General features: G+C 47.3%; 1 protein-coding gene across 1 annotated transcript in view; it reads right to left on the reverse strand.

The window, feature by feature from the left end:
- LOC137344317 (FYVE, RhoGEF and PH domain-containing protein 2-like) overlaps positions 1–22,500 on the reverse strand; it is a 590,021-nt gene that overhangs the window by 2,707 nt on the left and 564,814 nt on the right. The window contains exons 12-14 of the mRNA XM_068007178.1: positions 21,016–21,046; positions 2,645–2,734; positions 826–951 (exon numbers count right to left, since the gene is read on the reverse strand). Coding sequence (XP_067863279.1) covers positions 826–951; positions 2,645–2,734; positions 21,016–21,046 — 247 coding nt within the window. The remainder of the gene's footprint in view (positions 1–825; positions 952–2,644; positions 2,735–21,015; positions 21,047–22,500) is intronic.

Consider the following 22,500-nt stretch of genomic DNA (forward strand, 5'->3'; position numbering starts at 1 on the left):
TTTCACCCCCCTCCCCCACACTCTCCGTCCCGAGTTCACCCCCCCCCCCCACACTCTCCGTCCCGAGTTCACCCCCCCCCCCCCACACTCTCCGTCCCGAGTTCACCCCCCCTCCCCCACTCTCCGTCCCGAGTTCACCCCCCCCCCCCCACACTCTCCGTCCCGAGTTCACCCCCCCCCTCCCACCACTCTCCGTCCCGAGTTCACCCCCCCCCCCCCACACTCTCCGTCCCGAGTTCACCCCCCCTCCCCCCACTCTCCGTCCCGAGTTCACCCCCCCTCCCCCACTCTCCGTCCCGAGTTCACCCCCCCCCCCACACTCTCCGTCCCGAGTTCACCCCCCCTCCCCACACTCTCCGTCTGTCCCGAGTTCACCCCCCCTCCCCCACTCTCCGTCCCGAGTTCACCCCCCCTCCCCCACTCTCCGTCCCCGAGTTCACCCCCCCTCCCCACACTCTCCGTCCCGAGTTCACCCCCCCCCCCCACACTCTCCGTCCCGAGTTCACCCCCCCCCCCCCCACACTCTCCGTCCCGAGTTCACCCCCCCCTCCCCCACTCTCCGTCCCGAGTTCACCCCCCCCTCCCCCACTCTCCGTCCCGAGTTCACCCCCCCTCCCCCACTCTCCGTCCCGAGTTCACCCCCCCCCCCACACTCTCCGTCCCGAGTTCACCCCCCCTCCCCCACTCTCCGTCCCGAGTTCACCCCCCCTCCCCCACTCTCCGTCCCGAGTTCACCCCCCCCCCCCCCCACACTCTCCGTCCCGAGTTCACCCCCCCCCCCCCACACTCTCCGTCCCGAGTTCACCCCCCCCCCCCCACACTCACACATCCACAAGCCCGGCAGTGGTGCCGACGTCTGGTGATGGGGTTGAAAGCCTCTTTGCAGCACTTGCACATGGTGACGTGATTGTCCCTGATCCACTGTGGGGCTCGTCTCCCCAACACCTCCACCTGCACAAATCACAACACACGAGCAGAGGTTAGCTGCACAATCCGAGGGAACGAGAGAGAGACCCACACCTCAAAGGACAGTGTAGAGGGAGCTTTACTCTGCATCTAACCCTGTACCTGCCCTGGGAGTGTTTGATGGGACAGTGTAGAGGGAGCTTTACTCTGTATCTAACCCGTGCTGTACCTGCCCTGGGAGTGTTTGATGGGACAGTGTAGAGGGAGCTTTACTCTGTATCTAACCCATGCTGTACCTGCCCCGGGAGTGTTTGATGGGACAGTGTAGAGGGAGCTTTACTCTGTATCTAACCCGTGCTGTACCTGCCCTGGGAGTGTTTGATGGGACAGTGTAGAGGGAGCTTTACTCTGTATCTAACCCGTGCTGTACCTGCCCTGGGAGTGTTTGATGGGACAGTGTAGAGGGAGTTTTACTCTGTATCTAACCCTGTACCTGCCCTGGGAGTGTTTGATGGGACAGTGTAGAGGGAGCTTTACTCTGTATCTAACCCTGTACCTGCCCTGGGAGTGTTTGATGGGACAGTGTAGAGGGAGCTCTACTCTGTATCTAACCCTGTACCTGCCCTGGGAGTGTTTGATGGGACAGTATAGAGGGAGCTTTACTCTGTATCTAACCCGTGCTGTACCTGCCCTGGGAGTGTTTGATGGGACAGTGCAGAGGGAGTTTTACTCTGTATCTAACCCGTGCTGTACCTGCCCTGGGAGTGTTTGATGGGACAGTGTAGAGGGAGCTTTACTCTGTATCTAACCCGTGCTGTACCTGCCCTGGGAGTGTTTGATGGGACAGTGTACAGGGAGCTTTACTCTGTATCTAACCCGTGCTGTACCTGCCCTGGGAGTGTTTGATGGGACAGTGTAGAGGGAGCTTTTACTCTGTATCTAACCCGTGCTGTACCTGCCCTGGGAGTGTTTGATGGGACAGTGTGGAGGGAGCTTTACTCTGTATCTAACCCGTGCTGTACCTGCCCTGGGAGTGTTTGATGGGACAGTGTAGAGGGAGCTTTACTCTGTATCTAACCCGTGCTGTACCTGCCCTGGGAGTGTTTGATGGGACAGTGTGGAGGGAGCTTTACTCTGTATCTAACCCGTGCTGTACCTGCCCTGGGAGTGTTTGATGGGACAGTGTGGAGGGAGCTTTACTCTGTATCTAACCCGTGCTGTACCTGCCCTGGGAGTGTTTGATGGGACAGTGTGGAGGGAGCTTTACTCTGTATCTAACCCGTGCTGTACCTGCCCTGGGAGTGTTTGATGGGACAGTGTAGAGGGAGCTTTACTCTGTATCTAACCCGTGCTGTACCTGCCCTGGGAGTGTTTGATGGGACAGTGTAGAGGGAGCTTTACTCTGTATCTAACCCGTGCTGTACCTGCCCTGGGAGTGTTTGATGGGACAGTGTAGAGGGAGCTTTACTCTGTATCTAACCCGTGCTGTACCTGCCCTGGGAGTGTTTGATGGGACAGTGTAGAGGGAGCTTTACTCTGTATCTAACCCGTGCTGTACCTGCCCTGGGAGTGTTTGATGGGACAGTGTAGAGGGAGCTTTACTCTGTATCTAACCCATTACTAACATCCTTCATCCTGCTGACCTTTGACATTCCACCTCTGACCGATTCGCCTATGTCTGGGCAGCACCACAAATCTGCTGATAGTTTCTTAGTAACAAGACACATCGGTTACTGACCTGCTCTTCAAACTGGTGACTGGAACTGTCCGCAGCAGACCTGAAACTCTGCATTTTAAACTTGGAGAGCTCAACAGTTTCCTGAATGGCCTGTTGGTGAGAAATGAAAACTGGAATCAGTGATCAGAAAATATCAGGACCATAAAAAGACCACAATTTACTGTTAGTTTTTAGTACAATACTGAAGGTGATGTTTCAACTGTACTCGGAGACAGCCTGGAATTAATGTACGGATATCTCTGTTTGATTGTCGTCTGTTTGTTCAACTTAATAAAGGAGAGAAAGACAAAAGACCAAAGACCAACTCACTCTTTGAGAAACAATTATTAACTGGAACCATAAACCAACTTGAGAAACATGAGATAGATTGGTGAGACTGTATCGAGGATCCTATAGATTGGTGAGTCTGTATCGAGGATCCTATAGATTGGTGAGTCTGTATCGAGGATCCTATAGATTGGTGAGTCTGTATCGAGCTCCCTATAGATTGGTGAGTCTGTATCGAGGATCCTATAGATTGGTGAGTCTGTATCGAGCTCCCTATAGATTGGTGAGTCTGTATCGAGTTCCCTATAGATTGGTGAGTCTGTATCGATATCCCTATAGATTGGTGAGTCTGTATCGAGCTCCCTATAGATTGGTGAGACTGTATCGAGGATCCGATAGATTGGTGAGTCTGTATCGAGGTCCCTATAGATTGGTGAGTCTGTATCGAGGTCCCTATAGATTGGTGAGTCTGTATCGAGGATCCTATAGATTGGTGAGTCTGTATCGAGGATCCTATAGATTGGTGAGTCTGTATCGAGGATCCTATAGATTGGTGAGTCTGTATCGAGCTCCCTATAGATTGGTGAGTCTGTATCGAGCATCCTATAGATTGGTGAGTCTGTATCGAGGTCCCTATAGATTGGTGAGTCTGTATCGAGCTCCCTATAGATTGGTGAGTCTGTATCGAGGATCCTATAGATTGGTGAGTCTGTATCGAGCATCCTATAGATTGGTGAGTCTGTATCGAGGATCCTATAGATTGGTGAGTCTGTATCGAGGATCCTATAGATTGGTGAATCTGTATCGAGCTCCCGATAGATTGTTGAGTCTGTATCGAGGTCCCTATAGATTGGTGAGTCTGTATCGAGCTCCCTATAGATTGGTGAGTCTGTATCGAGGTCCCTATAGATTGGTGAGTCTGTATCGAGGTCCCTATAGATTGGTGAGTCTGTATCGAGGTCCCTATAGATTGGTGAGTCTGTAACGAGCTCCCTATATATTGGTGAGACCGCATCGAGGATCCTATAGATTGGTGAGTCTGTATCGAGGATCCTATAGATTGGTGAGTCTGTATCGAGCTCCCTATAGATTGGTGAGTCTGTATCGAGGATCCTATCGATTGGTGAGTCTGTATCGAGGTCCCTACAGATTGGTGAGTCTGTATCGAGGATCCTATAGATTGGTGAGTCTGTATCGAGGTCCCTATAGATTGGTGAGTCTGTATCGAGGATCCTATAGATTGGTGAGTCTGTATCGAGGTCCCTATAGATTGGTGAGTCTGTATCGAGGATCCTATAGATTGGTGAGTCTGTATCGAGCTCCCTATAGATTGGTGAGTCTGTATCGAGGATCCTATAGATTGGTGAGTCTGTATCGAGGTCCCTATAGATTGGTGAGTCTGTATCGAGGATCCTATAGATTGGTGAGTCTGTATCGAGGTCCCTATAGATTGGTGAGTCTGTATCGAGGATCCTATAGATTGGTGAGTCTGTATCGAGGTCCCTATAGATTGGTGAGTCTGTATCGAGGATCCTATAGATTGGTGAGTCTGTATCGAGCTCCCTATAGATTCGTGAGTCTGTATCGAGGATCCTATAGATTGGTGAGTCTGTATCGAGGTCCCTATAGATCGGTGAGTCTGTATCGAGGATCCTATAGATTGGTGAGTCTGTATCGAGGATCCTATAGATTGGTGAGTCTGTATCGAGGATCCTATTGATTGCTGAGTCTGTATCGAGGATCCTATAGATTGGTGAGTCTGTATCGAGGATCCTATAGATTGGTGAGTCTGTATCGAGGATCCTATAGATTGGTGAGTCTGTATCGAGCTCCCTATAGATTGTTGAGTCTGTATCGAGGTCCCTATAGATTGGTGAGTCTGTATCGAGGATCCTATAGATTGGTGAGTCTGTATCGAGCTCCCTATAGATTGGTGAGTCTGTATCGAGGATCCTATAGATTGGTGAGTCTGTATCGAGGATCCTATAGATTGGTGAGTCTGTATCGAGGATCCTATAGATTGGTGAGTCTGTATCGGGGTCCCTATAGATTGGTGAGTCCGTATCGAGGATCCTATAGATTGGTGAGTCTGTATCGAGGATCCTATAGATTGGTGAGTCTGCATCGAGGTCCCTATAGATTGGTGAGTCTGTATCGAGGTCCCTATAGATTGGTGAGTCTGTATCGAGGTCCCTATAGATTGGTGAGTCTGTATCGAGGATCCTATAGATTGGTGAGTCTGTATCGAGGTCCCTATAGATTGGTGAGTCTGTATCGAGGTCCCTATAGATTGGTGAGTCTGTATCGAGGTCCCTATAGATTGGTGAGTCTGTATCGAGGATCCTATAGATTGGTGAGTCTGTATCGAGGATCCTATAGATTGGTGAGTCTGTATCGAGGTCCCTATAGATTGGTGAGTCTGTATCGAGGATCCTATAGATTGGTGAGTCTGTATCGAGGATCCTATAGATTGGTGAGTCTGTATCGGGGTCCCTATAGATTGGTGAGTCCGTATCGAAGATCCTATAGATTGGTGAGTCTGTATCGAGGATCCTATAGATTGGTGAGTCTGTATCGAGGATCCTATAGATTGGTGAGTCTGTATCGAGGATCCTATAGATTGGTGAGTCTGTATCGAGGTCCCTATAGATTGGTGAGTCTGTATCGAGGATCCTATAGATTGGTGAGTCTGTATCGAGCTCCCTATAGATTGGTGAGTCTGTATCGAGGATCCTATAGATTGGTGAGTCTGTATCGAGGTCCCTATAGATTGGTGAGTCTGTATCGAGGATCCTATAGATTGGTGAGTCTGTATCGAGGTCCCTATAGATTGGTGAGTCTGTATCGAGGATCCTATAGATTGGTGAGTCTGTATCGAGGTCCCTATAGATTGGTGAGTCTGTATCGAGGATCCTATAGATTGGTGAGTCTGTATCGAGCTCCCTATAGATTCGTGAGTCTGTATCGAGGATCCTATAGATTGGTGAGTCTGTATCGAGGTCCCTATAGATCGGTGAGTCTGTATCGAGGATCCTATAGATTGGTGAGTCTGTATCGAGGATCCTATAGATTGGTGAGTCTGTATCGAGGATCCTATTGATTGGTGAGTCTGTATCGAGGATCCTATAGATTGGTGAGTCTGTATCGAGGATCCTATAGATTGGTGAGTCTGTATCGAGGATCCTATAGATTGGTGAGTCTGTATCGAGCTCCCTATAGATTGTTGAGTCTGTATCGAGGTCCCTATAGATTGGTGAGTCTGTATCGAGGATCCTATAGATTGGTGAGTCTGTATCGAGCTCCCTATAGATTGGTGAGTCTGTATCGAGGATCCTATAGATTGGTGAGTCTGTATCGAGGATCCTATAGATTGGTGAGTCTGTATCGAGGATCCTATAGATTGGTGAGTCTGTATCGGGGTCCCTATAGATTGGTGAGTCCGTATCGAGGATCCTATAGATTGGTGAGTCTGTATCGAGGATCCTATAGATTGGTGAGTCTGCATCGAGGTCCCTATAGATTGGTGAGTCTGTATCGAGGTCCCTATAGATTGGTGAGTCTGTATCGAGGTCCCTATAGATTGGTGAGTCTGTATCGAGGATCCTATAGATTGGTGAGTCTGTATCGAGGATCCTATAGATTGGTGAGTCTGTATCGGGGTCCCTATAGATTGGTGAGTCCGTATCGAGGATCCTATAGATTGGTGAGTCTGTATCGAGGATCCTATAGATTGGTGAGTCTGCATCGAGGTCCCTATAGATTGGTGAGTCTGTATCGAGGTCCCTATAGATTGGTGAGTCTGTATCGAGGTCCCTATAGATTGGTGAGTCTGTATCGAGGATCCTATAGATTGGTGAGTCTGTATCGAGGTCCCTATAGATTGGTGAGTCTGTATCGAGGTCCCTATAGATTGGTGAGTCTGTATCGAGGTCCCTATAGATTGGTGAGTCTGTATCGAGGATCCTATAGATTGGTGAGTCTGTATCGAGGATCCTATAGATTGGTGAGTCTGTATCGAGGTCCCTATAGATTGGTGAGTCTGTATCGAGGATCCTATAGATTGGTGAGTCTGTATCGAGGATCCTATAGATTGGTGAGTCTGTATCGGGGTCCCTATAGATTGGTGAGTCCGTATCGAAGATCCTATAGATTGGTGAGTCTGTATCGAGGATCCTATAGATTGGTGAGTCTGTATCGAGGATCCTATAGATTGGTGAGTCTGTATCGAGGATCCTATAGATTGGTGAGTCTGTATCGAGGTCCCTATAGATTGGTGAGTCTGTATCGAGGATCCTATAGATTGGTGAGTCTGTATCGAGCTCCCTATAGATTGGTGAGTCTGTATCGAGGATCCTATAGATTGGTGAGTCTGTATCGAGGTCCCTATAGATTGGTGAGTCTGTATCGAGGATCCTATAGATTGGTGAGTCTGTATCGAGGTCCCTATAGATTGGTGAGTCTGTATCGAGGATCCTATAGATTGGTGAGTCTGTATCGAGGTCCCTATAGATTGGTGAGTCTGTATCGAGGATCCTATAGATTGGTGAGTCTGTATCGAGCTCCCTATAGATTCGTGAGTCTGTATCGAGGATCCTATAGATTGGTGAGTCTGTATCGAGGTCCCTATAGATCGGTGAGTCTGTATCGAGGATCCTATAGATTGGTGAGTCTGTATCGAGGATCCTATAGATTGGTGAGTCTGTATCGAGGATCCTATTGATTGGTGAGTCTGTATCGAGGATCCTATAGATTGGTGAGTCTGTATCGAGGATCCTATAGATTGGTGAGTCTGTATCGAGGATCCTATAGATTGGTGAGTCTGTATCGAGCTCCCTATAGATTGTTGAGTCTGTATCGAGGTCCCTATAGATTGGTGAGTCTGTATCGAGGATCCTATAGATTGGTGAGTCTGTATCGAGCTCCCTATAGATTGGTGAGTCTGTATCGAGGATCCTATAGATTGGTGAGTCTGTATCGAGGATCCTATAGATTGGTGAGTCTGTATCGAGGATCCTATAGATTGGTGAGTCTGTATCGGGGTCCCTATAGATTGGTGAGTCCGTATCGAGGATCCTATAGATTGGTGAGTCTGTATCGAGGATCCTATAGATTGGTGAGTCTGCATCGAGGTCCCTATAGATTGGTGAGTCTGTATCGAGGTCCCTATAGATTGGTGAGTCTGTATCGAGGTCCCTATAGATTGGTGAGTCTGTATCGAGGATCCTATAGATTGGTGAGTCTGTATCGAGGTCCCTATAGATTGGTGAGTCTGTATCGAGGTCCCTATAGATTGGTGAGTCTGTATCGAGGTCCCTATAGATTGGTGAGTCTGTATCGAGGATCCTATAGATTGGTGAGTCTGTATCGAGGATCCTATAGATTGGTGAGTCTGTATCGAGGTCCCTATAGATTGGTGAGTCTGTATCGAGGATCCTATAGATTGGTGAGTCTGTATCAAGGATCCTATAGATTGGTGAGTCTGTATCGGGGTCCCTATAGATTGGTGAGTCCGTATCGAAGATCCTATAGATTGGTGAGTCTGTATCGAGGATCCTATAGATTGGTGAGTCTGTATCGAGGATCCTATAGATTGGTGAGTCTGTATCGAGGATCCTATAGATTGGTGAGTCTGTATCGAGGATCCTATAGATTGGTGAGTCTGTATCGAGGTCCCTATAGATTGCTGAGTCTGTATCGAGGATTCTATAGATTGGTGAGTCTGTATCGAGGATCCTATAGATTGGTGCGTCTGTTTCGAGGTCCCTATAGATTGGTGAGTCTGTATCGAGCTCGCTATAAATTGGTGAGTCTGTATCGAGGATCCTATAGATTGGTGAGTCTGTATCGAGGATCCTATAGATTGGTGAGTCTGTATCGAGGATCCTATAGATTGGTGAGTCTGTATCGAGGATCCTATAGATTGGTGAGTCTGTATCGAGGATCCTATAGATTGGTGAGTCTGTATCGAGGTCCCTATAGATTGGTGAGTCTGTATCGAGGATCCTATAGATTGGTGAGTCTGTATCGAGGTCCCTATAGATTGGTGAGTCTGTATCGAGGATCCTATAGATTGGTGAGTCTGTATCGAGGTCCCTATAGATTGGTGAGTCTGTATCGAGGATCCTATAGATTGGTGAGTCTGTATCGAGCTCCCTATAGATTCGTGAGTCTGTATCGAGGATCCTATAGATTGGTGAGTCTGTATCGAGGTCCCTATAGATCGGTGAGTCTGTATCGAGGATCCTATAGATTGGTGAGTCTGTATCGAGGATCCTATAGATTGGTGAGTCTGTATCGAGGATCCTATTGATTGGTGAGTCTGTATCGAGGATCCTATAGATTGGTGAGTCTGTATCGAGGATCCTATAGATTGGTGAGTCTGTATCGAGGATCCTATAGATTGGTGAGTCTGTATCGAGCTCCCTATAGATTGTTGAGTCTGTATCGAGGTCCCTATAGATTGGTGAGTCTGTATCGAGGATCCTATAGATTGGTGAGTCTGTATCGAGCTCCCTATAGATTGGTGAGTCTGTATCGAGGATCCTATAGATTGGTGAGTCTGTATCGAGGATCCTATAGATTGGTGAGTCTGTATCGAGGATCCTATAGATTGGTGAGTCTGTATCGGGGTCCCTATAGATTGGTGAGTCCGTATCGAGGATCCTATAGATTGGTGAGTCTGTATCGAGGATCCTATAGATTGGTGAGTCTGCATCGAGGTCCCTATAGATTGGTGAGTCTGTATCGAGGTCCCTATAGATTGGTGAGTCTGTATCGAGGTCCCTATAGATTGGTGAGTCTGTATCGAGGATCCTATAGATTGGTGAGTCTGTATCGAGGTCCCTATAGATTGGTGAGTCTGTATCGAGGTCCCTATAGATTGGTGAGTCTGTATCGAGGTCCCTATAGATTGGTGAGTCTGTATCGAGGATCCTATAGATTGGTGAGTCTGTATCGAGGATCCTATAGATTGGTGAGTCTGTATCGAGGTCCCTATAGATTGGTGAGTCTGTATCGAGGATCCTATAGATTGGTGAGTCTGTATCAAGGATCCTATAGATTGGTGAGTCTGTATCGGGGTCCCTATAGATTGGTGAGTCCGTATCGAAGATCCTATAGATTGGTGAGTCTGTATCGAGGATCCTATAGATTGGTGAGTCTGTATCGAGGATCCTATAGATTGGTGAGTCTGTATCGAGGATCCTATAGATTGGTGAGTCTGTATCGAGGATCCTATAGATTGGTGAGTCTGTATCGAGGTCCCTATAGATTGCTGAGTCTGTATCGAGGATTCTATAGATTGGTGAGTCTGTATCGAGGATCCTATAGATTGGTGCGTCTGTTTCGAGGTCCCTATAGATTGGTGAGTCTGTATCGAGCTCGCTATAAATTGGTGAGTCTGTATCGAGGATCCTATAGATTGGTGAGTCTGTATCGAGGATCCTATAGATTGGTGAGTCTGTATCGAGGATCCTATAGATTGGTGAGTCTGTATCGAGGATCCTATAGATTGGTGAGTCTGTATCGAGGTCCCTATAGATTGGTGAGTCTGTATCGAGATCCCTATAGATTGGTGAGTCTGTATCGAGGATCCTATAGATTGGTGAGTCCGTATCGAGGATCATATATATTGGTGAGTCTGTATCGAGGATCCTATAGATTGGTGAGTCCGTATCGAGGTCCCTATAGATTGGTGAGTCTGTATCGAGGATCCTATAGATTGGTGAGTCTGTATCGAGGTCCCTATAGATTGGTGAGTCTGTATCGAGGATCCTATAGATTGGTGAGTCTGTATCGAGGTCCCTATAGATTGATGAGTCTGTATCGAGGATCCTATAGATTGCTGAGTCTGTATCGAGGATCCTATAGATTGCTGAGTCTGTATCGAGGATCCTATAGATTGGTGAGTCTGTATCGAGGATCCTATAGATTGGTGAGTCTGTATCGAGGTCCCTATAGATTGGTGAGTCTGTATCGAGGATCCTATAGATTGGTGAGTCTGTATCGAGGATCCTATAGATTGGTGAGACTGTATCGAGGTCCCTATAGATTGGTGAGTCTGTATCGAGGATCCTATAGATTGGTGAGGCTGTATCGAGCTCCCTATAGATTGGTGAGTCTGTATCGAGGATCCTATAGATTGGTGAGTCTGTCTCGAGCTCCCTATAGATTGGTGAGTCTGTATTGAGCTCCCTATAGATTGGTGAGTCTGTATCGAGCTCCCTATAGATTGGTGAGTCTGTATCGAGCTCCCTATAGATTGGTGAGTCTGTATCGAGGTCCCTATAGATTGGTGAGTCTGTATCGAGCATCCTATAGATTGGTGAGTCTGTATCGAGGTCCCTATAGATTGGTGAGTCTGTATCGAGGATCCTATAGATTGGTGAGTCTGTATCGAGGTCCCTATAGATTGGTGAGTCTGCATCGAGGTCCCTATAGATTGGTGAGTCTGTATCGAGGATCCAATAGATTGGTGAGTCTGTATCGAGGATCCTATAGATTGGTGAGTCTGTATCGAGGTCCCTATAGATTGGTGAGTCTGTATCGAGGTCCCTATAGATTGGTGAGTCTGTATCGAGGTCCCTATAGATTGGTGAGTCTGTATCGAGGATCCTATAGATTGGTGAGTCTGTATCGAGGTCCCTATAGATTGGTGAGTCTGTATCGAGGATCCTATAGATTGGTGAGTCTGTATCGAGGATCCTATAGATTGGTGAGTCTGTATCGAGGATCCTATAGATTGGTGAGTCTGTATCGGGGTCCCTATAGATTGGTGAGTCCGTATCGAGGATCCTATAGATTGGTGAGTCTGTATCGAGGATCCTATAGATTGGTGAGTCTGTATCGAGGATCCTATAGATTGGTGAGTCTGTATCGAGGATCCTATAGATTGGTGAGTCTGTATCGAGGTCCCTATAGATTGGTGAGTCTGTATCGAGGATCCTATAGATTGGTGAGTCTGTATCGAGCTCCCTATAGATTCGTGAGTCTGTATCGAGGATCCTATAGATTGGTGAGTCCGTATCGAGGATCATATATATTGGTGAGTCTGTATCGAGGATCCTATAGATTGGTGAGTCCGTATCGAGGTCCCTATAGATTGGTGAGTCTGTATCGAGGATCCTATAGATTGGTGAGTCTGTATCGAGGTCCCTATAGATTGGTGAGTCTGTATCGAGGATCCTATAGATTGGTGAGACTGTATCGAGGTCCCTATAGATTGGTGAGTCTGTATCGAGGATCCTATAGATTGGTGAGTCTGTATCGAGCTCCCTATAGATTGGTGAGTCTGTATCGAGGATCCTATAGATTGGTGAGTCTGTCTCGAGCTCCCTATAGATTGGTGAGTCTGTATTGAGCTCCCTATAGATTGGTGAGTCTGTATCGAGCTCCCTATAGATTGGTGAGTCTGTATCGAGCTCCCTATAGATTGGTGAGTCTGTATCGAGGATCCTATAGATTGGTGAGTCTGTATCGAGGTCCCTATAGATTGGTGAGTCTGTATCGAGGATCCTATAGATTGGTGAGTCTGTATCGAGGTCCCTATAGATTGGTGAGTCTGCATCGAGGTCCCTATAGATTGGTGAGTCTGTATCGAGGATCCAATAGATTGGTGAGTCTGTATCGAGGATCCTATAGATTGGTGAGTCTGTATCGAGGTCCCTATAGATTGGTGAGTCTGTATCGAGGTCCCTATAGATTGGTGAGTCTGTATCGAGGTCCCTATAGATTGGTGAGTCTGTATCGAGGATCCTATAGATTGGTGAGTCTGTATCGAGGTCCCTATAGATTGGTGAGTCTGTATCGAGGATCCTATAGATTGGTGAGTCTGTATCGAGGATCCTATAGATTGGTGAGTCTGTATCGAGGATCCTATAGATTGGTGAGTCTGTATCGAGGTCCCTATAGATTGGTGAGTCTGTATCGAGGATCCTATAGATTGGTGAGTCTGTATCGAGGTCCCTATAGATTGGTGAGTCTGCATCGAGGTCCCTATAGATTGGTGAGTCTGTATCGAGGATCCAATAGATTGGTGAGTCTGTATCGAGGATCCTATAGATTGGTGAGTCTGTATCGAGGTCCCTATAGATTGGTGAGTCTGTATCGAGGTCCCTATAGATTGGTGAGTCTGTATCGAGGTCCCTATAGATTGGTGAGTCTGTATCGAGGATCCTATAGATTGGTGAGTCTGTATCGAGGTCCCTATAGATTGGTGAGTCTGTATCGAGGATCCTATAGATTGGTGAGTCTGTATCGAGGATCCTATAGATTGGTGAGTCTGTATCGAGGATCCTATAGATTGGTGAGTCTGTATCGGGGTCCCTATAGATTGGTGAGTCCGTATCGAGGATCCTATAGATTGGTGAGTCTGTATCGAGGATCCTATAGATTGGTGAGTCTGTATCGAGGATCCTATAGATTGGTGAGTCTGTATCGAGGATCCTATAGATTGGTGAGTCTGTATCGAGGTCCCTATAGATTGGTGAGTCTGTATCGAGGATCCTATAGATTGGTGAGTCTGTATCGAGCTCCCTATAGATTCGTGAGTCTGTATCGAGGATCCTATAGATTGGTGAGTCCGTATCGAGGATCATATATATTGGTGAGTCTGTATCGAGGATCCTATAGATTGGTGAGTCCGTATCGAGGTCCCTATAGATTGGTGAGTCTGTATCGAGGATCCTATAGATTGGTGAGTCTGTATCGAGGTCCCTATAGATTGGTGAGTCTGTATCGAGGATCCTATAGATTGGTGAGTCTGTATCGAGGTCCCTATAGATTGGTGAGTCTGTATCGAGGATCCTATAGATTGGTGAGTCTGTATCGAGCTCCCTATAGATTGGTGAGTCTGTATCGAGGATCCTATAGATTGGTGAGTCTGTATCGAGCTCCCTATAGATTGGTGAGTCTGTATCGAGCTCCCTATAGATTGGTGAGTCTGTATCGAGGATCCTATAGATTGGTGAGTCTGTATCGAGGTCCCTATAGATTGGTGAGTCTGTATCGAGGATCCTATAGATTGGTGAGTCTGTATCGAGGTCCCTATAGATTGGTGAGTCTGCATCGAGGTCCCTATAGATTGGTGAGTCTGTATCGAGGATCCAATAGATTGGTGAGTCTGTATCGAGGATCCTATAGATTGGTGAGTCTGTATCGAGGTCCCTATAGATTGGTGAGTCTGTATCGAGGATCCTATAGATTGGTGAGTCTGTATCGAGGATCCTATAGATTGGTGAGTCTGTATCGAGGATCCTATAGATTGGTGAGTCTGTATCGGGGTCCCTATAGATTGGTGAGTCCGTATCGAGGATCCTATAGATTGGTGAGTCTGTATCGAGGATCCTATAGATTGGTGAGTCTGTATCGAGGATCCTATAGATTGGTGAGTCTGTATCGAGGATCCTATAGATTGGTGAGTCTGTATCGAGGTCCCTATAGATTGGTGAGTCTGTATCGAGGATCCTATAGATTGGTGAGTCTGTATCGAGCTCCCTATAGATTCGTGAGTCTGTATCGAGGATCCTATAGATTGGTGAGTCCGTATCGAGGATCATATATATTGGTGAGTCTGTATCGAGGATCCTATAGATTGGTGAGTCCGTATCGAGGTCCCTATAGATTGGTGAGTCTGTATCGAGGATCCTATAGATTGGTGAGTCTGTATCGAGGTCCCTATAGATTGGTGAGTCTGTATCGAGGATCCTATAGATTGGTGAGACTGTATCGAGGTCCCTATAGATTGGTGAGTCTGTATCGAGGATCCTATAGATTGGTGAGTCTGTATCGAGCTCCCTATAGATTGGTGAGTCTGTATCGAGGATCCTATAGATTGGTGAGTCTGTCTCGAGCTCCCTATAGATTGGTGAGTCTGTATTGAGCTCCCTATAGATTGGTGAGTCTGTATCGAGCTCCCTATAGATTGGTGAGTCTGTATCGAGCTCCCTATAGATTGGTGAGTCTGTATCGAGGATCCTATAGATTGGTGAGTCTGTATCGAGGTCCCTATAGATTGGTGAGTCTGTATCGAGGATCCTATAGATTGGTGAGTCTGTATCGAGGTCCCTATAGATTGGTGAGTCTGCATCGAGGTCCCTATAGATTGGTGAGTCTGTATCGAGGATCCAATAGATTGGTGAGTCTGTATCGAGGATCCTATAGATTGGTGAGTCTGTATCGAGGTCCCTATAGATTGGTGAGTCTGTATCGAGGTCCCTATAGATTGGTGAGTCTGTATCGAGGTCCCTATAGATTGGTGAGTCTGTATCGAGGATCCTATAGATTGGTGAGTCTGTATCGAGGTCCCTATAGATTGGTGAGTCTGTATCGAGGATCCTATAGATTGGTGAGTCTGTATCGAGGATCCTATAGATTGGTGAGTCTGTATCGAGGATCCTATAGATTGGTGAGTCTGTATCGGGGTCCCTATAGATTGGTGAGTCCGTATCGAGGATCCTATAGATTGGTGAGTCTGTATCGAGGATCCTATAGATTGATGAGTCTCTATCGAGGATCCTATAGATTGGTGAGTCTGTATCGAGGATCCTATAGATTGCTGAGTCTGTATCGAGGATCCTATAGATTGGTGAGTCTGTATCGAGGATCCTATAGATTGGTGAGTCTGTATCGAGGTCCCTGTAGATTGGTGAGTCTGTATCGAGCTCCCGATAGATTGGTGAGTCTGTATCGAGGATCCTATAGATTGGTGAGTCTGTATCGAGGATCCTATAGATTGGTGAGTCTGTATCGAGGGCCCTATAGATTGGTGAGTCTGTATCGAGGATCCTATAGATTGGTGAGTCTGTATCGAGGATCCTATAGATTGGTGAGTCTGTATCGAGGTCCCTATAGATTGGTGAGTCTGTATCGAGGATCCTATAGATTGGTGAGTCTGTATCGAGCTCCCTATAGATTGGTGAGTCTGTATCTAGATCCCTATAGATTGGTGAGTCTGTATCGAGGATCCTATAGATAGGTGAGTCTGTATCGAGGATCCTATAGATTGGTGAGTCTGTATCGAGCTCCCTATAGATTGGTGAGTCTGTATCGAGGTCCCTATAGATTGATGAGTCTGTATCGAGTTCCCTATAGATTGGTGAGTCTGTATCGAGGATCCTATAGATTGGTGAGTCTGTATCGAGGATCATATAGATTGGTGAGTCTGTATCGAGGATCCTTTAGATTGGTGAGTCTGTATCGAGGTCCCTATAGATTGGTGAGTCTGTATCGAGATCCCTATAGATTGGTGAGTCCGTATCGAGGTCCCTATAGATTGGTGAGTCTGTATCGAGGATCCTATAGATTGGTGAGTCTGTATCGAGCTCCCTATAGATTGGTGAGTCTGTATCGAGGATCCTATCGATTGGTGAGCCTGTATCGAGGATCCTATAGATTGGTGAGTCTGTATCGAGGATCCTATAGATTGGTGAGTCTGTATCGAGGTCCCTATAGATTGGTGAGTCTGTATCGAGGTCCCTATAGATTGGTGAGTCTGTATCGAGGTCCCTGTAGATTAGTGAGTCTGTATCGAGGATCCTATAGATTGGTGAGTCTGTATCGAGGATCCTATAGATTGGTGAGTCTGTGTCGAGGATCCTATAGATTGGTGAGTCTGTGTCGAGGATCCTATAGATTGGTGAGTCTGTATCGAGGATCCTATAGATTGGTGAGTCTGTATCGAGGTCCCTATAGATTGGTGAGTCTGTATCGAGATCCCTATAGATTGGTGAGTCTGTATCGAGGATCCTATAGATTGGTGAGTCTGTATCGAGGATCCTATAGATTGGTGAGTCCGTATCGAGGATCCTATAGATTGGTGAGTCTGTATCGAGGTCCCTATAGATTGGTGAGTCTGTATCGAGGATCCTATAGATTGGTGAGTCTGTATCGAGGATCCTATAGATTGGTGAGTCTGTATCGAGGATCCTATAGATTGGTGAGACTGTATCGAGCTCCCAATAGATTGGTGAGTCTGTATCGAGGTCCCTTTCGATTGGTGAGTCTGTATCGAGCTCCCTATAGATTGGTGAGTCTGTATCGAGGATCCTATAGATTGGTGAGTCTGTATCGAGCTCCCTATAGATTGGTGAGTCTGTATCGAGCTCCCTATAGATTGGTGAGTCTGTATCGAGCTCCCTATAGATTGGTGAGTCTGTATCGAGGATCCTATAGATTGGTGAGTCTGTATCGAGGTCCCTATAGATTGGTGAGTCTGTATCGAGGTCCCTATAGATTGGTGAGTCTGTATCGAGGATCCTATAGATTGGTGAGTCTGTATCGAGGATCCTATAGATTGGTGAGTCTGTATCGAGGTCCCTCTAGATTGGTGAGTCTGTATCGAGGTCCCTATAGATTGGTGAGTCTGTATCGAGGATCCTATAGATTGGTGAGTCTGTATCGAGGATCCTATAGATTGGTGAGTCTGTATCGAGGATCCTATAGATTGGTGAGTCTGTATCGAGCTCCCTATAGATTGGTGAGTCTGTATCGAGGATCCTATAGATTGGTGAGTCTGTATCGAGGATCCTATAGATTGGTGAGTCTGTATCGAGGATCCTATAGATTGGTGAGTCTGTATTGGGGTCCCTATAGATTGGTGAGTCCGTATCGAGGATCCTATAGATTGGTGAGTCTGTATCGAGGATCCTATAGATTGGTGAGTCTGTATCGAGGTCCCTATAGATTGGTGAGTCTGTATCGAGGTCCCTATAGATTGGTGAGTCTGTATTGAGGTCCCTATAGATTGGTGAGTCTGTATCGAGGATCCTATAGATTGGTGAGTCTGCATCGAGGTCCCTATAGATTGGTGAGTCTGTATCGAGGTCCCTATAGATTGGTGAGTCTGTATTGAGGTCCCTATAGATTGGTGAGTCTGTATCGAGGATCCTATAGATTGGTGAGTCTGTATCGAGGTCCCTATAGATTGGTGAGTCTGTATCGAGGTCCCTACAGATTGGTGAGTCTGTATCGAGGTCCCTATAGATTGGTGAGTCTGTATCGAGGATCCTATAGATTGGTGAGTCTGTATCGAGGATCCTATAGATTGGTGAGTCTTTATCGAGGATCCTATAGATTGGTGAGTCTGTATCGAGGTCCCTATAGATTGGTGAGTCTGTATGGAGGATCCTATAGATTGGTGAGTCTGTATCGAGGATCCTATAGATTGGTGAGTCTGTATCGAGGATCCTATAGATTGGTGAGTCTGTATCGGGGTCCCTATAGATTGGTGAGTCCGTATCGAGGATCCTATAGATTGGTGAGTCTGTATCGAGGATCCTATAGATTGGTGAGTCTGTATCGAGGATCCTATGGATTGGTGAGTCTGTATCGAGGATCCTATAGATTGGTGAGTCTGTATCGAGGATCCTGTAGATTGGTGAGTCTGTATCGAGGTCCCTATAGATTGCTGAGTCTGTATCGAGGATCCTATAGATTGGTGAGTCTGTATCGAGGTCCCTATAGATTGGTGAGTCTGTTTCGAGGTCCCTATAGATTGGTGAGTCTGTATCGAGCTCCCTATAGACTGGTGAGTCTGTATCGAGGATCCTATAGATTGGTGAGTCTGTATCGAGGATCCTATAGATTGGTGAGTCTGTATCGAGGTCCCTATAGATTGGTGAGTCTGTATCGAGCTCCCTATAGATTGGTGAGTCTGTATCTAGATCCCTATAGATTGGTGAGTCTGTATCGAGGATCCTATAGATTGGTGAGTCTGTATCGAGGTCCCTATAGATTGGTGAGTCTGTATCGAGGTCCCTATAGATTGGTGAGTCTGTATCGAGGATCCTATAGATTGGTGAGTCTGGTCTATACAAAGAGTTTTGTTTCCAATTAAGTCTATTTCATCAACAACAACAATTTGCATTTCTATAGTGCCTTAATGTAGTAAAATGTCCCAAGTCCCTTCACAGGATCGATCATCAAACAAAATTTAACACTGAGCCACATAAGGAGATATTAGGACAGGTGACCAAAAGCTTGGTCAAAGAGATAGGTTTTAAGGAGTGTCTTAAGGGAGGCGAGAGAGGAGGAGAGGTTTCGGGAGGGAATTCCAGAGCTTAGGGCCGCCAATGGTTGAGTGAAAAAAATCAGGGATACGCAAGGTGCCAGAATTGGAGGAGCGCAGCAATCTCGGAGGGTTGGAGGAGGTTACAGAGATAGGGAGGGGCGATGCCATGGAGGGATATGAAAACAAGGATAAGAATTTTATAATTGAGGCATTTCTGAACTGGGAGCCAGTGTAGGTCAGCAAACACAGGGGTGATGGGTGAACAGGACTTGGTGCGAGTTAGGATACGGGCAGCAGAGTTTTGGATGAGCTAAAATTTATGGAGGGTGGAAGATGGGAGGCCGGCCAGGAGACCATTGGAATAGTCCAGACTGGAGGTAACAAAGGCATGGATGAGGGTTTCAGCAGCAGATGAGCTGAGGCGGGGCGGAGACGGGCAATGTTACGGAGGTGGAAGTAGGTGGTCTTGGTGATGGAGAGGATATGTGGTCAGAAGATCATCTCAGGGTCAAATAGGACGTCAAGGTTGTGAACGGTCTGGATCAGACAGTGGCCAGGGAGAGGGATGGAGTCGGTGGCTGGGGAATGGAGTTTGTGACGGGGACCAAAGGCAATGGTTTCGGTCTTTCCAATATTTAGTTGGAGGAAATTTTTGCTCATCCAGTACTGGATGTCGGACAAGCAGTGTGACAAACGAGAGACAGTGGAGGGGTCGAGGGAGGTGGTGGTGAGGTAGAGCTGGGTGTCGTCAGTGACATGCGGAACCTGACATTGTGTTTTCGGATGATGTCGCCGAAGGTCAGCATGTAGATGAGAAATAGGAGGGGGCCAAGGATAGATCCTTGGGGGACTCCAGATGCAATACAACATTGGAAAATGTGAGGTTATGCACTTTGGCAGGAAAAATCAGAGAGCAAGTTATTATCTTAATGGCGAGAAACTGGAAAGTACTGCAGTACAAAGGGATCTGGGGGTCCTAGTGCAAGAAAATCCAAAGGTTAGTATGCAGGTGCAGCAGGTGATCAAGAAGGCCAACGGAATGTTGGCTTTTATTGCTCGGGGGATAGAATATAAAAACAGGGAGGTATTGCTGCAGTTATATAAGGTATTGGTGAGACTGCACCTGGAATACTGCATACAGTTTTGGTCTCCATACTTAAGAAAAGACATACTTGCTCTCGAGGCAGTACAAAGAAGGTTCACTCGGTTAATCCCGGGGATGAGGGGGTGGACATATGAGGAGAGGTTGAGTAGATTGGGACTCTACTCATTGGAGTTCAGAAGAATGAGAGGCGATCTTATTGAAACATATAAGATTGTGAAGGGGCTTGATCGGGTGGATGCAGTAAGGATGTTCCCAAGGATGGGTGAAACTAGAACTAGGGGGCATATTCTTAGAATAAGGGGCTGCTCTTTCAAAACTGAGATGAGGAGAAACTTCTTCACTCAGAGGGTAGTAGGTCTGTGGAATTTGCTGCCCCAGGAAGCTGTGGAAACTACATCATTAAATAAATTTAAAACAGAAATAGACAGTTTCCTAGAAGTAAAGGGAATTAGGGGTTACGGGGAGCGGGCAGGAAATTGGACATGAATTTAGATTTGAGATTAGGATCAGATCAGCCATGATCTTATTGAATGGCGGAGCAGGCTCGAGGGGCCGATTGGCCTACTCCTGCTCCTATTTCTTAAGTTCTTATGTTCTTATGTAACGGTGCAGGAGCGGGAAGAGAAGCCATTGTAGGAGATTCTCTGGCTACGACTGGATAGATAGGAATGGAACCAGGCGAGGTCAGTCCCACCCAGCTGGACGACGGAGGAGAGGTGATGGAGGAGGACGGTGTGGTCAATGGCTGCAGACAGGTGGAGAAGGATGAGGAGGGATAGTTTACCATCGTCACAGTCACAGAGGATGTCATTTGTGACTTTGATAAGGGACATTTCAGTACTTTGGCAGGGGCGGAAACCTGATTGGGGGGATTCAAACATGGAGTTGCAGGAAAGATGGGCACGGATTTGGGAGGTGACAACACATTGAAGGACTTTGGAGAGTCTACTATTGTGAAGTCCAATTATTGGTTGGTCATAACTGCTCCCATACCTGGATCCAGGATTCAAGTTCCTCATGTGACCTGTGAAAAGAGAGGAAGGTGAGATATCTCATTTATTAATCCATGAGGGAAAGAGAGCGAGAGAGACAGAGAGTGAGAGAGAGAGAGAGAGCGAGAGAGAGAGAGAGTGAGAGAGAGAGAGAGAGAGAGAGACAGAGACAGAGAGTGAGAGAGACAGAGAGTGAGAGTGAGAGAGACAGAGAGCGAGGGAGAGAGAGCGAGAGAGACAGAGAGTGAGAGAGACAGAGAGTGAGAGAGAGACAGAGAGCGAGAGACACAGAGAGCGAGAGAGAGAGAGAGCGAGAGAGACAGAGAGTGAGAGAGACAGAGAGTGAGAGAGAGACAGAGAGAGAGAGAGAGACAGAGAGCGAGAGAGAGAGAGAGTGAGAGAGACAGAGAGCGAGAGAGAGAGAGAGTGAGAGAGACAGAGAGTGAGAGACACAGAGAGCGAGAGAGACAGAGAGCGAGAGAGAGAGAGCGAGAGAGACAGAGAGTGAGAGAGACAGAGAGCGAGGGAGAGAGAGCGAGAGAGACAGAGAGCGAGAGAGAGCGAGAGTGAGAGAGAAAGAGAGCGAGAGAGACAGAGAGCGAGAGAGAGAGAGAGCGAGAGTGAGAGAGCGAGAGAGACAGAGAGTGAGAGAGAGAGAGAGTGAGAGAGACAGAGAGCGAGAGAGACAGAGAGCGAGAGAGACAGAGAGCGAGAGAGAGAGAGCGAGAGAGACAGAGAGCGAGGGAGACAGATAGCGAGAGAGACAGAGAGCAAGAGAGAGACAGAGAGCAAGAGAGAGAGAGAGAGCGAGAGAGAGAGAGAGTGAGAGAGACAGAGAGTGAGAGACAGAGAGCGAGAGAGACAGAGAGCGAGAGTGAGAGAGCGAGAGAGACAGAGTGAGAGAGACAGAGAGTGAGAGAGACAGAGAGCGAGAGAGACAGATAGCGAGAGAGAGAGAGCGAGAGAGACAGAGAGACAGAGAGCGAGAGAGAGAGAGCGAGAGAGACAGAGAGCGAGAGAGAGAGCGAGAGAGAGACAGAGAGCGAGAGAGAGAGAGCGAGAGAGACAGAGAGCAAGTGAGAGACAGAGTGAGAGAGAGAGCGAGAGAGAAAGAGGGTGAGAGAGACAGAGAGCGAGAGAGAGAGAGAGAGACAGAGACAGAGAGTGAGAGAGACAGATAGCGAGAGAGACAGAGAGCGAGAGAGAGAGAGCGAGAGAGACAGAGAGCGAGAGAGACAGAGAGCGAGGGAGAGAGAGCGAGAGAGACAGAGAGCGAGAGAGAGCGAGAGTGAGAGAGAAAGAGAGCGAGAGAGACAGAGAGCGAGAGAGACAGAGAGCGAGAGAGAGACAGAGAGTGAGAGAGAGAGCGAGAGTGAGAGAGAGAGCGAGAGAGCGAGAGAGACAGAGAGCGAGAGAGAGAGAGAGACTGAGAGAGAGACAGAGAGCGAGAGAGACAGAGAGCGAGAGAGACAGAGAGCAAGAGAGA

This window comes from Heptranchias perlo, chromosome 27 (assembly GCF_035084215.1).
Source record: "Heptranchias perlo isolate sHepPer1 chromosome 27, sHepPer1.hap1, whole genome shotgun sequence".
NCBI classification, from domain to species: domain Eukaryota; kingdom Metazoa; phylum Chordata; class Chondrichthyes; order Hexanchiformes; family Hexanchidae; genus Heptranchias; species Heptranchias perlo.